The 17002-nt window shown below is 43.5% G+C and overlaps 1 protein-coding gene across 1 annotated transcript; it reads right to left on the minus strand.

Moving 5' to 3' along the window:
- Positions 1 to 4280: 4280 nt before the first annotated feature.
- Mgarp (mitochondria localized glutamic acid rich protein) lies at positions 4281 to 10953 on the minus strand. Its single transcript, XM_051176911.1, has 4 exons — positions 10806 to 10953; positions 6713 to 6816; positions 6315 to 6408; positions 4281 to 4842 (listed from the first exon to the last, which is right to left on the minus strand). The coding sequence occupies exons 1-4, from the start codon at positions 10885 to 10887 to the stop codon at positions 4295 to 4297; spliced, it is 828 nt and encodes a 275-aa protein (XP_051032868.1). The 5' UTR covers positions 10888 to 10953; the 3' UTR covers positions 4281 to 4294.
- Positions 10954 to 17002: the final 6049 nt, after the last annotated feature.

Raw genomic sequence — 17002 nt, forward strand, 5'->3', positions numbered from 1 at the left:
TTGGTATTGAACTTAGGTCATCAGGCTTGCTCAGCAAGCACAGTTACTCAGTTATCTTGCTGGCTCATATAATATTTACAGTGCTATTAAATAGTTATGGAGCCCCAACACGTCAAAATTTTATCATTCCAATCACATGGTATGGAAGGGAAGTGAAGTTTTAGCTGGGAGATATATGACCAAATCCACACTTTAGGACAACTCTAACTGTCCTGGAATAAATGCAACACGAGGAAAGAAGGGTTTGTTTGGCTCAAGGTTTAAGATTACAGTCTGGCATTTTAGGGAAGTCAGGAAGCAAGTTGTCATGCTAGTTGGTTTCTTTTTCTTTCTTTCTTTCCTTTTTTTTTTTTTCCCAAGACAGGGTTTCTCTGTATTGCTTTGGAGCCCATCCTGGAACAAGCCCTATAGTTCAGGCTGGCCTCGAACTCACAGAGGTCCACCTGCCTCTGCCTCCCGAGTACTGGGACTAAAGGCATGCGTCACCAACGCCCAGCGCACTCTTCTTAAGTTAGTGGACTTTCTACAACAGAGTATTGAAAAGAGAAGTGTGCATTTAAGGTTTACTTTCTAAGACAAGATAACTTCTTTTTGTGAATAGGATCTGGAGCACTTTGGTGATGTGTCCTGTGACTATTAGGAAAAACTGCTATGCACATAGCACTGGCTGGCCTGTAGCTCACTATGTAGACTAGGCTGGCCTTGAAATCAAAGAGATGCTACAGCCTCTGTCTCCCATGTGCTGAGATTAAAGGTGTGTACCACTATGCCTGGCTTGCAAACATTCCTTTTAAATATTTTATTTTTTTTTTATTTTTTTTCAAGACAGGATTTTGCTTTGTACCCTTGGCTGTCCTGGAATACACTCTGTAGATTGGGCTGTTCTCCAAGTCATAGAGATTCACCTGCCTCTGCTTCCCAGATGTTGGGACTAAGGGCATGTACCATCAACACCCCGCTTTATATTTTATTATTTTTATTTATGTATGTGTATCTGTCTGCATATGAGTGGGGACAAAGGGGTATCAGAGCCCCTGAAGCTGGAGTTACAGGCAGTGTGAACTATCAGATGTGGGTACTGGAAATAGAGTTCAGGTCCTCTGCAAGAACAGTATGCTCTTATCCAGTGAAACATCTCTCCAGGCCAGGTGTCAATTATTCTTGATTGAAAGCATGATGATAAACAGCCCTGGAGGCCTTGTTGTATAATGACAGTCTCTGAATCATTGTCAACCAGTGTCTCTTCTTTGCAGCAGAAATTATCCCAACTAAAATAGTGACAAATACCTGGGCAGTGGTGGTGTATGCCTTTAATTTTGAATTCAAGGCCAGCCTAGCCTACAGAGTTAATTCCATGACAACCAAGGCTACACAATGAATGCTGTCTCAAAAAACAATATAATAAAAATTAATTTATTAATTACAAAATAAAACAAAAATATATCTGGAGTGCTTCTGTGTGTTTGTGTGTGAATGCATTATGAGTGTATCTGTGTGTGAGTGCACTGAGTGTGAATCTGTGTGTGTGTGTGTGAGTGCACTAAGGAATGTGTATGTGTGTGTGTGAGTGCACTATGAGTGTATCTCTGTGTGAGTGCACTAAGGAATATGTGTGTGTGTGCACTAAGAAGTGTGTGTGTGTGAGTGCACTAAGGAGTGTGTGTGTGTGTGTGAGAGAGAGAGAGAGAGAGCACTATGAGTGTATCTGTGTGTGTGTGGACCAGGAGTGCTTCTGTTTCATCTCAGATGATTCAGTGAATGGACACTTCTAATCCATCCACAGGTCTTAGATTTATGGATCTCATGGAGAATTGATACTGAGACAAATTAGAGGCAAATACAAGGTGTCAGTCTGTCCTCAGAGTTGTGATTAAGCTCTGTAGTTTCTGTGTCTTTATCTCTCAGATCCCAGGGGCATTAGCTGGACAGTCAATTTCATCCATCTATTTCTTTCTAATCTAGACACACCCACTGCCAATCATCTGAGATAAAATTCTCTGGATGCAGAATTTCCTGGGCATTGTTACTGAAAGAATGGAGGAAGGAAGGAGGGATGAAGGAAAGAGCAGGAAAATATGTTAAGCAGGATGTAATCTCTGCCAGGGACCATTTTGAGTTCTGAGCCAGGTAGAGTTCTGGCGCACTGTACTTGAGCTGGCCCCACCTTCCATGCTGGTATGATGGTCAGTCATTGGTTACAAGCTGCCTGGAATGAGGACCAGCCAGGGAGGGGCCTGGGGAAAGAATAGTCATAACAGCTGGGAGCAAATGTTCCCAGTTAAGGGGATCAAAACAGAATGTCATCAGCAGCCATGTTTAACTCTAGTGATGCTGCAGATCTTGCATAACTCTGTGTTATCTAGGCCATCTCCCCCTTCCCCACCTGCTTCCTCTTTTGAAGCAAGGTTCTTCTATGTATGTAGCTAAAGCTGACCTCGAACTCATGAACTGCCATCCCCAGTCTCTGAGTGCTGGGGTAAAATGTACCATCATCGTGCCTGAGTTCACCCCTCCCGTTCTTTTCTGAAACATCTCCAGTTATTCTCTTTCTTTCTTACTCCTCCTCACCCATACTGGCCACCTCAAATTTCTGGAATTTCCCAGCATGCTTTGGCAGCAGATCATTTGCACTTTTCTGTTACCTCACCTGGCGCGACTTCCCCTCTAGGGTCATCAGACTGCATTAAAAGACACCTTCGTAAAAAGATTTGCTCTGGCTGGCTATGGTGGCACACATCTGTAAATGTAGCACTAGGAAGAAGCTACTGTGGTCACCATGCCGATGAACAGCCGCTTCGCTTCCCTATACCAGACTGGTGCAGTCCCTAGGGCATGATGTTCAAGGACTCGATGAAGGTCATGACTGTGAACTACAACAGGCAAGGGGAGTTGGGAGCAGGTGCTGATAGATGTGGAGACCACGAATCAAAAAGAGATCATGGAGCACATTAAAAAAAAAAAAATTGGGGTCAAGAAAGAGGAGGCCCCCTTGACCCAAGAAAGAGGAGGAGCTGGGGAAGCAGCAGCAAGCTTATCCAGCTAGCTTTGCACCTCCCACTTGCCCCCACAGTACTGCTTGTGGGAGAGTGTGTGCTGTGTGAAGTGGAAGGTCAGGTTCACTGTCTGGCCTGGTGCCTTTAACCAATGAGGTGACAGGGAAGTACAAAGCTGTTCTGAAAGCCAGCGCTTAGGTCTGAGCAAGCAATGGAAAGGCCTGCTTGCACACCCATTTTAAGGACATGGGGAGAAGGCCAGGGTCAGTGGCTGCTGAACTGATATCAATAAACGATTTAGTCTTTCTGTTTAAAACAAAACAAAACAAAACAAAACAAAAAAGCTAGCACTTGGGACACTGAGAAGTTGAAGGTTTGCCTTGGGGCTATATAGTGAGTTTGACGCAAGGGCTGTCTTATAGAATAAAATAAGATTTGCTTTTACTGTCATCTAACATGACAATTTCACTCCCAACTGAAACTTGCAAACTCTACCTAATCAGTATATCTAATTTTATTTGTCTTGTTATCTAGTCCCACTCTAAAGTATAAACATAGGATCACTTAAAACCGTGGCTGGTAGGCTGAAGGCACTCTGTGAATATTTGCTGCATGCATGCATGCATGAACGATTCCTGGCAGGAAGTGTAAATCCTCAGTAAACACTGAACTGGACCAGAAAAGCTTACACCCTCCCTTATATAACAATCAGGGAAAGGGCAGTAATATTACAAAGCTTGCTGTCTTTGTGTGAGGATGTGTGCATGGAGGTTAATGTGTAATACATGTACTTCTGTATGTACATTGTAAGAATAGAAACCCCAGGCCCTGATGTGATCTCGGCTCACATCCATAAGCCCAAGACCGAGCAAGGCTGCTAGCCCAGGCTAAGTAGTGAGCTCCAGGTCAGCTTGGGCAGTAGATATCCTTATCCTAACCACAAGTCCCCTCCCCCAACAATAAGAAAGAATAGAAATACTTAAAGCAGTCTAATTTTATTTAAATGAATTCACGTCAAACTCAATAGTACAGTCTTACATATAACAAAGAGAAAGGCAGAGCAGAAATCAAAGAGATATAGGTTGCACAGAGAACTCAGTTTCTAAAACGTAACATTTAAATCCAAAGTTAATACTGTTTAAGCTCTTTACACAGCCTGATCTTAGAGGGTAGAAAACTATTAGGAAATGTAAAATACCAAACCCCAACCCAAACATCTATTAGTAAAAGCAAAATTCTTTAAGGTTATATTAAGTTCTAGAAAGAAGGTCTAAGGTTGCTAAACTGTGGAATTTTACAGATCAGCCTTGGGGTGAGGCTGCTTCTGCTGTGACCTCGGTTTCTTCTTGTGAATCACACTGGGCAGAGGGTTCGGAGGGAGGGCTTTCTTCTAGTTCAGCACTCTCTTCGCAGCTCTGCTTCCCAGCGGTACCCTCACCCTCTGTGCTGGTACCACCCTGGTCCGGAGCCGCGTTCTCCACCTGCACAGTGGGTTCAGGAGCTGCACTCTCCACCTGTGCAGTGGGTTCAGGAGCTGCGCTCTCCACCTGCGCAGTGGGTTCAGGAGCTGCACTCTCCACCTCTGCAGTGGGTTCAGGAGCTGCGCTCTCCTCCTCAGTAGTGGGTTCAGGGACTCCCTCGGGGGTCTCCCCCGGGGAAGTCTCGGCGATCTTCAGCTCAGGCTCCTCTCTCAAAGTGGATGTCTCCACTAGGGCAGCCTCGCTGGAGGCCGCTAAGACCTGAGACTCTTCTGGAGGTTCAGCTGCCGCCTCTGGGACTTCCTCAGCATATACCAATTCAGTTTCCTTTACAGAAATTTCTCCCGCTCCTGCCACATGCTCCTTTTCGCCTTTAAGATTTAGTTCGTTAAGCAAAAGTATTAATTGGAAGAACATCGGAATAGAGTGGAATAATGCAATCATTTTACTTTATTTTAATTCGGGGGAAGGGAACATTTTTTGAGACAACATTTAAAAACAGCCTAGCTTAGCCATTAATCTGCCATGTAACCTTGAACTCCTGAGCCTCCTGCTCCATTTTTCAAGTATTGTGATTATCTTTATCCTCCCAAGCCATCTCTCTGGCTCTACTACTCTGTTTCCTAATGTCATAACAAAAAATTAAAACTGAATGTCCTGCCTTGTGGTGCACACTTGTTAGTTCCAGCACTCCAGAGGTGGAGGTAGGTAGATTTCTGTGAGTTCAGGGCCAGCCTGACCTATATAGTGAGAACCAAACCAAACCAAACCAAACTCCCAACTACCACAACAAAAGACCTTAAATCAAACCAAAACAACCTCTCCCCCAAAACAAAACAAATAAAACCATAAAGCAAATCCTGGCTCCTGAGCTGCTAACATCTCTGTTCCTAAATAGTGACCACAGTAATTGGTAATAGCATCATAGTCTAGAAAGAAAAAAAAAAGTATAATTTAAAGTAATTAGCTTGGCACTGGAGAGATGGCTCAGTTAAGAGCTCGGGGTTGTGGGGGAGAGGGAGCTACTCTTACAGAGGACTGGGGTTTGTTGCCCAGCACCCACATGGAGGCTCACAAACATCTATAATTTGGTTCTGGAGTGCAGAAGGGACAGGACAGGGACACTATGACAGCTGGGTATACCATATGTACTATACATATTTCTATGCAGGTAACACACACACATAAAACAAAATGAATCTTTAAAAATTTAAAGTAAGCTATTTGAGGCAAGAAATAGATGTTAGGGTGAAACTGTGAAGTTTCTGTTCCCACAGTGGCCGTTTTCCAGGCCACTCAGGATGCTGACTGATTCAGCTCATGTGAAGTATACTTTGAGAAAGACACATGGGTGGTGCTGGCCAAAACCGAAAAAAAAAAAAAAATTAGACTATAATTTAAAACAATAATGGGAGAAGTGAGAGGTTAAACTGCTGAGACAGATGCTAAAATTATGCTTGCATGAATGGGTGTCTGAGTAGTAGAAATAATATTACCATACAGAAGAATGGGAACGGCCTCACAGCAAACGGTACACAGGGAAACTCGTTCATTTATCAAATGCACTCATCCAAAGCTAGTAACTCCAGGGGACCATGACCTTCCTTCCTGAGTGAATCCCTACACATAGCAATTCTTGATTGAGTTACTAAAGAAATGACAGAAAGAACCAAGTGTGGTGGTTCATGTCTGTAATCCCAGCTCAAGAAGCAGCGGCTGGAGCAGCACAAGTGCAGGCGGGAGCACCACATATGCAGGTGGGAGCATCACTAGCGCAGGGCCATCCTGCCTGGGGCTCATGAAACCCATTTCTGATAAGTAAACAATAGGAAGTTCGCTTTACCTGGCATTGGCTGTAACTCTGCTTTTGTTTGCTCTCTCACATCCTTTGCATGTTCTGTATGTCTGACTTGCTTTGATGTGACAGCCTTGTAAGTCTGAAAGAAAATGTGTGCTTAGGTTTCTTTCTCCCTCTCTAAGATTCATCATATTCAGTTCCATATGCAACCACCATTAGAAGTTTCAAGAACTATTTCAGTATAGCACAGAAGAGAAATCAATGCCTGCCCGCCACTTGAACCAACCCCCTTTTTGGAGACAGACCTGTCTCCATAAGGGTCCTTTGCTGGTCTGGAACTTGGAATGCAGACCAGACTGACCTTGAACTCACAGCACTGGGATTAAAGCTGTGGGCTAGCAAGCCAGGCACATGAACTCTTTAATAGGTCTTTAAGCACTTACATAATATCCACCAGCGCTGACTGTCACACCGACAACCAGGTAGTAAATCATATTGGACCCAGATGTTCCAGGGAATTTGCTGGATGACACTCGACGAAGAGATGCTAGGAAAATAAATTTAAACATGGTTACCTTCACCATGTAAGTACAGGCATCTTCAGTAATTACATCTTTTAGGCATTTTTTCCCCCTCAGTGAACTTGGAGCCTATCAACACAGTGGATTTTCACTTCAGGGAACACAGCATTAGAGGCGCCTGTGTGTGTGAGGAGTGCTCGTGAGACCTGCCATCTTGATGTGAGACATCAGGCAGGGCAGATGTGCATGAAGAATCATAGAGAAACTAAACAAGCTTAATAGCCAAATGAGATGCAAAAGAAATATTTTCCTCCATATATATCCAAAACAGATATGATCAGAAGTATTACTTTTCCTTTTTCTGTTCTTTTTTTTTTTTTAAGCTGTCCACTTGAGAAAGAGAGATGTGGTTGCTTTAAAAATTAATTAAGCACACTTATTCCTAAAGATAAAACTTGCACTTAATGATGGGTCGAGCTCGTGCTTAGAATGCATTAGACCCTATACTTGTCCAGACAAGATCTCACTAGGCTGAAGCCAGTCAAACTCTTGGCCATTCTCTTGACTCAGTCCCCTGAACACTGGGGTCACAGTCACATGGCTAGTTTGCAGTGAGACTTTTATTGGCTTAAAAACAAATCTGTGATCTGGATGTGCATGTCCTAGGCCCAGCTGCTGAGAAGGCTGTGGCAGGAAGACGTCTGGAATCCGCCTCTATCCCATAATGAAATCTCACTTCTTCTTAAGTTTAATTTAGCATGTGTGTGGAGGTCAGAGGGCAACTCCTGGGAGTTACTTTTCTCCTTCTACTGTGTGGGTCATCAGGTTGGATGATGAGTACCTGTACTTCTGAGGCAACTCACTGACCCAAATCTCATTGCTAAAACAAACAACTCTCCCCCACAAACCCCACTCCACCTATGGTAGAATGTGTGTCTAATATGTAGGAGGCCTGAATTCCATCCCCAGGACCAAAAATAAATAAATAAAATAAAAACAAACCAAAACACCTCACAACATTTTGATACTTGTGTTTCTTATGTGGTCCAGGATTTTTTTTTTTTTAATTAGGAGTCAAACCCAGGAGTTCCTAACTGCTGGGTAAGCTATACCCCATGTACTCCAGAAAGATTTTATTAAATAGAGAAAAATAACATTATCAGCAATGGGATATGGTGGTCCATGCCTTTAATCCCAGCATTTGGATGGCAGATCTCTGAGTTCAAGGCCAGTCTAGTCTACACAGGGAATTCCAGGATATCCAGGGCTACACAGAAACCCTGTCTTGAAAAAAACAAAACAAAAGGAAAGAAAAAAAAAAAAACTTCATCAATGCAAGTAGACTTAAAAACTATTCAGCTGAGTTATTTAAAATAGCAGTAAGAGAACTTTCCAATAGGAATAAATTAAATATATTTTAGTAGACTTATACAATTAAAGACTGGGATTTGCTTATGTGAGAAAAAATTTTATTTTTTGATTTATCATTTTATGTGCATGAGTATTTTGCCTGCAAGTATGTATGTATGTGCACCTGAAGGCTTCAAAGATCAGGGTGGATGTCAGGTTCCCTGGTACTGGAGTTTCAGACTGTTTTGAGCCATCTTGTGGGTACTGGGAATTGACCCAGATCCTCTGCTGAGACAGCTCTCCAAACTGCAAAAAAATTCTGCTGTACATCATGTGAAAACCCTTAGCAATACAGCCTGTGGCAGAAGACCTCAGATAAGAGGAAGAAAACAACCAGCAGTTGTTGCATGTGCTGGCTCACACTGTAATGCCAGTACTTGGGAGGGTAAGGCAGGGGGACTGTTTCATACCATACTGAGTATCTAGACCTTGTTTCTATAAAGCAAAAACAACAAAAACCTCTAAAACTAAGTAGATTAACCATAAACAATGATATTTATTGAATGGAAGAATTAGAAGTGATATATATATATACATATATATATATATATATATATTTTTGCCTTCCTGGCATTTTCCCAACAAACTATTCTAAGCCTAAACGATTCATTAAAAAGTTATATATTTTGAAAACCCAAAAAGTTCAGCAAAAAGCAGAACAAAACTTAATGATAGTTAAAAAAAAGTCTTTCAAAAAACAAAATATTGAAACAAATCTATTTTTTATCTAAGTAGGAAATACCAATAAAATATTAATCAATGCCCACAAAGGAAGACACATTTAAGATTCCAGTCAGTGGCAGACTTGTGCACACCTTTAATCCCAATCTGAGTTTGAGGCCAGCTTGATCTACAGAGTGAGTTCCAGGGCAGGTAGGGCTACACAGAGAAACTTTGCCTTAAAAATAAAGAAATAGATAGATAAATACAAAAACAAATGGACAAATTATAGTAGTAATTGTGGCTGTGGCTATAGGTCAGTACTCAGTACAAACAAGTTTGCCTAGTAAAGTGATGGCATGCCTTAAGTTCAACCCTTAGTACCATACAAAATGAAAGCAATTAAGTGAAGTTTAGATCAGTACCATAGCACCCAGGACTTCTAACTGCAAGTTTAGAATATTAACATTACCTTTATTTTGATGTGGGGTGTGGGTCAGGGGATGTAAAAAAAGGTGCAGATGACAGGACTAGAGGGTAAAGTCTATAGCCAAGCCTGAAGACCTAGTTCAGTCCCTGGGACCCACTGACTCTTGCAAGCTGTCCTCTGAACACAAACAGGCTCTGGTGTGTGTGTGTGTGTGTGTGTGTGGTCAGTGAACTCATATTTCTCCTTCTCTGAACATCAGAACAGCCACCATCATCTTTAGCTTAAACTAAATGGCTTCTCCCTACCTCATCAGTGATGAAAATGGCTATCTTATGAGGTAGACAGAGAGGGGAAGTCATCTTAATACATGTGGGGAGACTTCTTTCAAATAGCATTTAAAGAACAGGTGGATAGATAGATAGATCTCCCTCTCACCTTCCACCATCAACACAGGACCAATCAAAGCTGAAGAAACGAGTGAACAAACCAAACCAATACAAAACAAAACAAAAACCTTGTGGCTCATGGAATTTTCTGCAGGTATTCTCTCTCTCTCTCTCTCTCTCTCTCTCTCTCTCTCTCTCTCTCTCTCTCTCTCTCTCTCTCTCTCTCTCTCTCTCCTCCCTTCCTCCCTCCCTCTCTGTCTCTCTCTGGACACAGCCTCAGATGCCTCAGGGAGTCGGGTGAAGCACTGCAAGGATTAACTTTCTAGCGTTGGTGATCTGTGTCTCAGGGAGTGATGGACAAGGGGTAGGAGTGGGAGCTGAGGACTGGGGACTGAGCTTGGAGAGGAACTGCCAACCGGTCCAGATCCACGGGTACAACCCCTGCTAAGCACCTACTCTGTTCCAGGATGCGTTACTCGGTGCTTTCCTTTTAAGAAAATTTCCACGAGCATTCCCTAACCAAAATTAACGAACCTGTGAGCTTCTCAGCAACGTCAGAACAATGACGCGAGGCCACCCACTTCGGAGGGATGCTCAGGGCTGGGAGATTCCAGGGTTCGGCACCACCTGTGTTCATTGCACCGGAACCACGCCTGGAGCCCACCTGCTAGCATGTGGACCCCCACCCACGTACACACACACCCACCCACCCACCCACCCACCCACCCACACACACACACACACACACGTTTCTTTACCTCTTTGGAGAGCCTAGAGATTCATTGAATAATCAACGTGGGAATCTAGCAGTGAGCCAGACCCTCTTTAAAGTGATTTTTCACTTCACATCTATTACTTACAACTTAACACCTACTGTGGTGCTCCCTTGGAAAAAATGAAGAAATATTACTTGACGGAGATAAATGTTGGGACCTAGGAAGTCTAATTTGGATTCAGAGGCCACCCTGGAAAAAGTTCCCTATTTTCAGTTTCCAAAGACATCGGAGCGCTTGCCTGAGACCCTCCCTCACTCTTCCTTCAACCCTGAGCCAGACTTCTGAGACTGGGTGCTGGCGGGTTCCGGGCGCTGGTTCTAGCCTGGACCTACAGAGACGTACGGGGCACTCACCATCCTTCCCTAGTGGCACGGGGCCCGGGGGCGCCCTCAGGGGCAGCGCCAGAGTCTTGGACACAGCCCTGCGGAGATACATCTCCCGACGTACAGGGATGCAGCAGTCGAGCAAGCTACCCAGTCTCAGAGGGTTGAGCCTCAGGAGCGCCCCGCCCGGGGGTGGAGCTCTAGATCCCGTGCCTCCTGGACCCGGGGCACGTGTGTGGGGGGTCTCAGGTAGTCGCCAGCATCTTGGTCCCCTTATCCTGCTCTAGTAGTGCTGCTTTCCCGCGCCTCCGGTAGCCGCCTCCGGGCAGCCGCTTAAGGGCTGCATCTCGGTAGGGGGAGAGGGAATTTAGAAGTGGCTGCTACGTGCACGACCCGTTCTGTTCCATGGAGTAAATCTCCTCAAGCACACGCTGGACACATTTAGGGAATCACACCAGATTCAAGATTCATGTGCAGACACGGTTTGTCCTCCAGTTGGAAGGCCACTTTATCCCACCCGCTGCGTTAGTTTTTCTAGGAAAAGGTAGCGGAAAACTTTACAGGTGACAGGCTTATGCCTAAAGGCAGCGTAAGGTTTCCCCCTGGCGATGGCTGAGTTCTAAATTAGCCACCGTTTCCAAGACCTTAAATACAGGGTAAAGTGCTTACCTAGCATGAGATCCATATACCAGCAGCGTGTAAAACCGGCCATGCTGGCGCAAGCAGATAATCCTTGCACTGAGGCGGGGAGGAAGGAGGACCGAGAGTTCATGATCTTTGTCAACATAACAAGTTTAAGGGAGCCATGGGCTATACGAGACCCCCGTCTCAAAAAGAAAAAAAAAGAAAAAAAAAAAAAAAAAGGAAAAAAGAAAAAAATCACTAAGAGCATTAGGTGGAAAACAAAAACAAACAAAAACCAAACAAACAAAACCACTAACAGGACAATTAGGTAAAGGGTACTCCGCAGTATCAAGCGCTTTTAAACACCAAGCCATCTCTGCAGTCGAATTTTTCGAGACACGATTTCTCCGTGTAGCCTTGGGGCCTGTCCTGGAACTCGTTCTGTAGACCAGGCTGGCCTCAAATTCGGAGATTCACCTGCCTCTGTCTGGAATGAAAAGTGCGAGCTGCAACCGGGGTCAGAGCTGTGAATCTTGCAGGACTGAGCGACGCAACTGAGACTTGTGCAGCACAGTGGATGTGAAATGTGCTCGGCCTGATGAAGAGGCAGTGCCGGCCTCAAGCTCACGACTCCTCCGCTCCCTTCCAGTCCGGTGTATGACAATATTGGTTGTATCTGCCTCTCCTGGCCATCCCAATTGGGAGAGACAGTAGGCTCACGTCTCAAGGCAAAGAAGGTTTCTACTTACTCTTCAAATCTTGTGAGATTTGGCCGGTTCTTTTCATATTTTAACGAGCTAATTTCAAAAAACAAACAAAACAAAACAGAACAAAAATTCAAAAGCCCCATACCCTTTGGTTGTCAAATTTGCTCAATTTCCAGCTGCTTCCCCGGAACCCCAGCACATTTTAACATTAGTTCTTGCTGTGGCTGACTGAAGGTTCAGACATTTCCCTGCGGCCTAGCTTCCTCACTGCCCTTGAGAGACGCCTTGACATTTTTCTGGTCTGTTTTGGAAAACATCTAGGGTCAGAGATGCTGGGCTTAACTCAGATGACCTCCAGTGAATCTTTGCTTGTTGTAAAAGATACTAATTTTGAAAACATTATAAGGGTCCAGTGTCAACAGTAATTATGATTTCATGGCTTATGTACTGGGTTAATTTTAAAGTGTTTCAGCTCCCTGTGCGATGCTGTATAACTTCAATTCCAGCACTTGGGGAGAAGGAGGTAAGGCATTTTCCTGTGAGCTCAAGGCCAGCCTGGTCTAGCTGCTACATACTGAGAGGAAAAAAAAAAAAAAAAAAAAAGAAAACATTTTTTTGTTGTTGTTGAAAGACTGACAGCCAGGACTCACCTGGTGGGATAAAAGAACTAAGAACTGACTGTTGGAGGTTGTCTTCTGATCTCCACACACCCAACTATGGCATGTGCACCCAAACACATTCCCCCACCCCTAAATAAATGTACTTAAAAAAAAAATCATTTCTCAAACAATACAGAATGCTAGATAAGGGTTGGAGAGAAGGCTTAGTGGATAAGAGTGCTTGTTGTTCTTCCATCCAACGACTGGATGGTCGTTCCCAGAACCCCATCAGGTTGTTTACAACCTCTTTAACTCCTGAACACACACACACAGAGAAACACATGAAATGCTGGGGGGGGGGGAGGGAAGCTAGAAACAATTGAAAAGATTTTTGGAAGGAGGGACAGGATTTTTTTTTTTTGAGACCTGGTGTCTGAAACCACAGTATGGGCCGAACCATGCTCCGGTTTTCTAGTTTCTGTTGTCTCCCAGTAACCTTTGGCTTGCAGATGCCCATTATCATCACAGGTGGATCTGTGAGTGCACGGTTAGCCTGGTTTATATAGGAGTCTTAAGCCAGCCAGAATTAGAGCTACACAATAAGATTCTGTCCCCAATTTAAAAAAACAAAAATCCTTTGAAGCCGGGTGGTGACTCATGCCTTTAAACCCAGCACTTGGGAGGCAGAGGCTGGCAGATCTCTCTAAGTTCGAGGCCAGCCTGGTCTACTGAGCAAGTTCCAGGACAGGCTCCAAAGCTACAGAGAAATCGTCTCCGAAAAACAAGCAAGCAAACAAACAAACAATAAAACACAAACAAACAAAAACCCTTTGATCTAAGTTCTTTTGGAAATTTAGAATCAGACTGATTCTCCTTCCATTCATCAGTTCTTGATTTGAGGGGAGAACCCTGGACTATTTGCTTTTCCTTACGATGTGGGTGTGGGTGGGGGTAGGGGTAGCATTGAGCAATGATGCAGACACATAGGATAGCTAATACTAAGAGTCTCTTTTTAATTTTTTTTTTTTTTCCTTCTGAGGCATGGTCTCATTGGCTTCAAGTTCACAGTCTTCTTGTATCAGTGTGTCAAGGACTGGGCTTACAGAATGTTCCTGTTACAGTAGAACAGCCTGGTATCAGGAAGGGCTTCTCCCCCAAAAGTTGAAGTGGATACACTCAAGAAAAAGGTTCATACAAAGTAACTGCATCATCAAAGCCTGACATGGGCAGACTCTATTTATTAAAAGTATGCTTGGTCTGAAAACATGGCTCAGTGGTCAAGAGCATTGGCTGATCTTCCAGAGGTCCTGAGTTCAATTTCCAGCACCCACATGGTGGCTCACAATCACCTATAATGGGATCTGATGGCCTCGTCTATCATGTAGATGTACAGGAAGACAGCGTACCCATAAATAAATAAATCTGTTTTTAAAAAGTATGCTTTAGCTCTTTCTGCCATCTTTCCATGCTGTCACCATGGTACGCATGTATGTCCTGGCTGATGCTCTGAAGCCATCAACAATGAAGAAGAGAGGCAAATGCCAGGTCCTTATCAGGCCCTGCTCCAAAGCCATCACTAGGTTCCTAACTGTGATGATGAAGCATGGTTACATTGGTGAGTTTGAAATCATCGATGACCACAGAGCTAGGAAAATTGTCGTGAACCTCACAAGAAGGTTGAACAACTGTGGAGTGATCACCCCTAGATTTGATGTGCAGCTCAAAGACCTAGAAAAATAGCAGAACAATCTGCTCCCATCTAGTCAGTTTGGCTTCATTGTATTGACAGCCTCAGCTGGCATCATGCACCATGAAGAAGCAAGGTGGAAACATAGTGGAGGAACTTTTTATAGAGATGTAAAACACATACATAAAAAGGCTCCATAGACTGTGAAAAAAAAAAAAAGTATGCTTTAGGGGGCTGGAGAAATGGCTTAGTGGTTAAGAGCACTGCTGCTCTTCCAGAGAAACCAGGTTCAATTCCCAGCACCCATATGGCAGCTCAAACTGCTTTTAACTCCATTTCCAGGAGATTCAATACCCTCACACATACACGAGGGCAAAACCCCAATGTATATATAAAATAAATAAATCTTAAGAAAAAAAGTATGCTCTATTTCCAACTAAAACTTTCTGCTTCCAAAATTGCTGGTGTCTTATGTTTTCTGGACTCTGTAGAGATGTGAGCTTTTAAGTGCTTTGTGTGTGTGTAAAAAGTGTTATTAATTTGGAGTTAACTGACTTTTTTGGCCTCAATTTTTATGTGATAGCACCAGTTTCCTATAGGTGTGCTAGCAAATCAAGCAACCTGAAACACCATGCACTTATTAACTTGAAGTTTTATGGGTATGTCTCACCCAGCTTATATTCAATTTTTTTCTTGATATTCCTTAGCTCTTAACCTCCTTCTACCATCAACCCCAAAAATGGTGGAGATGGAGTTAAGGGGTGCTTGTATGGTAGGTGCAAGGCCCTAGATTTGTCACTCATACACTATAGCAAACAGCCTAGCAATAGTGGGTTTGATTTAATATGGCCACTTGTAAAGACCTGTGCGATGGGCCCAACTCCAGATAATTTCATCTCAATGTTGACCTACTGGCAATCCTAATTCCAGCAGCAGTTTTGACTCTTCTTTGTCATGGAGTCTAATATTTACAAATGTTCTAGGCAGGACATGACTTTGTTGGACTGCCTTCCTGACAGATTACTCTTCTCTGTTACTGCATTTGCATGAACTTGGTCTACAATCTGCCAAGTTTTCCCTTCCAAGGAATCCAAACTGACACAAGCTAAGTTACTATTAACTTTGACTTTCCATGGCATCTGTGTAATTATTTTCAAATACTATAACTTTGAATTTTTGTCCGTGACACCAAAAGACACTAGGCCATGCTTTTTCCAGCCCCCAAACACATGCAATACCAGCTATTAAAGACTTCACAGCAGAAATCATTTAAAACTGTATCTAATTCTCTCCTTTTAACATTTTCATGATACTCGTGATTAAACCCAGGGCTTCAAGAATACTAGGCAAGGGCTTTATTACTGTGCTAGTCTCCAGCTTTTTGAGACAGGACCTTGTTACTACTACATAGTCCTGGCTAGTTACAAGGCCACCATGCAGCGCCTCCACCTTTACTCATTTTTAGTTTATTGCTGTGTGTGTTGTGGTCAGTGGACAATTCTTGTCTACCTTTTTGAGGAGTCTAGAGATCCTACTCTGGTTGGCAGGCCAGCAAGCACTTTCCCCACTGACAATCTTGCCAGCTTGGTGTCCTTCTTTAAAAACCTATAGTTTGCTGTAACTTGGCTGAAAGCCAATGGAAAACTTCATGAGGCCATAAAAGGGCAAGATGGCTCAGAGGTAAATAGCGCCGACTGCTCTTCCAGAGGACCTGAGTTCAAATCCCAGCAACCACACAGTGGCTCACAACCATCTGTAATGAGATCTGGTGCCCTCTTCTGGCTTGCAGAGATACATGTATGCAGAATAAATAAATAAATCTTAAAAAAAAAAAAAAAGTGAGCAGAAAGTCACTATGGGGCTAGATGGCTTTGGAAGTTAGGAGTTATTCTTGTGGAGGACTAGGGTTTGGTTCCTAGCACCCACACGCAGGCTCACAAACCTCTGTAACCTCTGTAAATCAGATGCCCTCTTCTGACCTTCCAGGGCATCAAGACTGCACATGATGTGCACACACGTAGGCAAGCACTCCTCACTGACACCCACAGACAAACGCCCAGTCATGTCTACAAAATGATTCAAATTCAAGTAAATGGAGACAGAGGCAACTCTGATAATAGGGTTTATCTTTACTGTCTGACTTATCACCTCTTTATCAACAAGATATTACTTGGGCTCTTTTGTATTTTGTATAATAAAGTCTCTTAGGCATCTAAATGTTTTGATAAAAGAGCTGAGGAGGGCTAGCCACAGTTGTGCTCTCAGGAGGGAGGCAGGTGGGTCTAGGAGAGTTCAAGGCCAATTTGGACAACACAGTGAGTTCTAGAACAGCCAGAGCTACAAGTGAGACATTGTCTCAAAAAGAAAGAAAGTTGACAAGAGGGATTCAGCAGTTGGAAACACTTGGTGCTTTTGTGGAGGACTAGAGTTTGGTTCCCAATATCCTTGTCAACCACCCATAGCTCCAGCTTAGGCTTCTATGGGCACTGCATGTACATGGTACACATACATATATGCAAACACAAAATAAATAAATAAATACATAAAAATAAAACAGTTAAAGGTTGAAAAGAAGCCATCAGCAGTGATTACTGAATCCATCTCTACATG

Source organism: Phodopus roborovskii, unplaced genomic scaffold (genome assembly GCF_943737965.1).
Source record: "Phodopus roborovskii unplaced genomic scaffold, PHOROB, whole genome shotgun sequence".
NCBI lineage: Eukaryota > Metazoa > Chordata > Mammalia > Rodentia > Cricetidae > Phodopus > Phodopus roborovskii.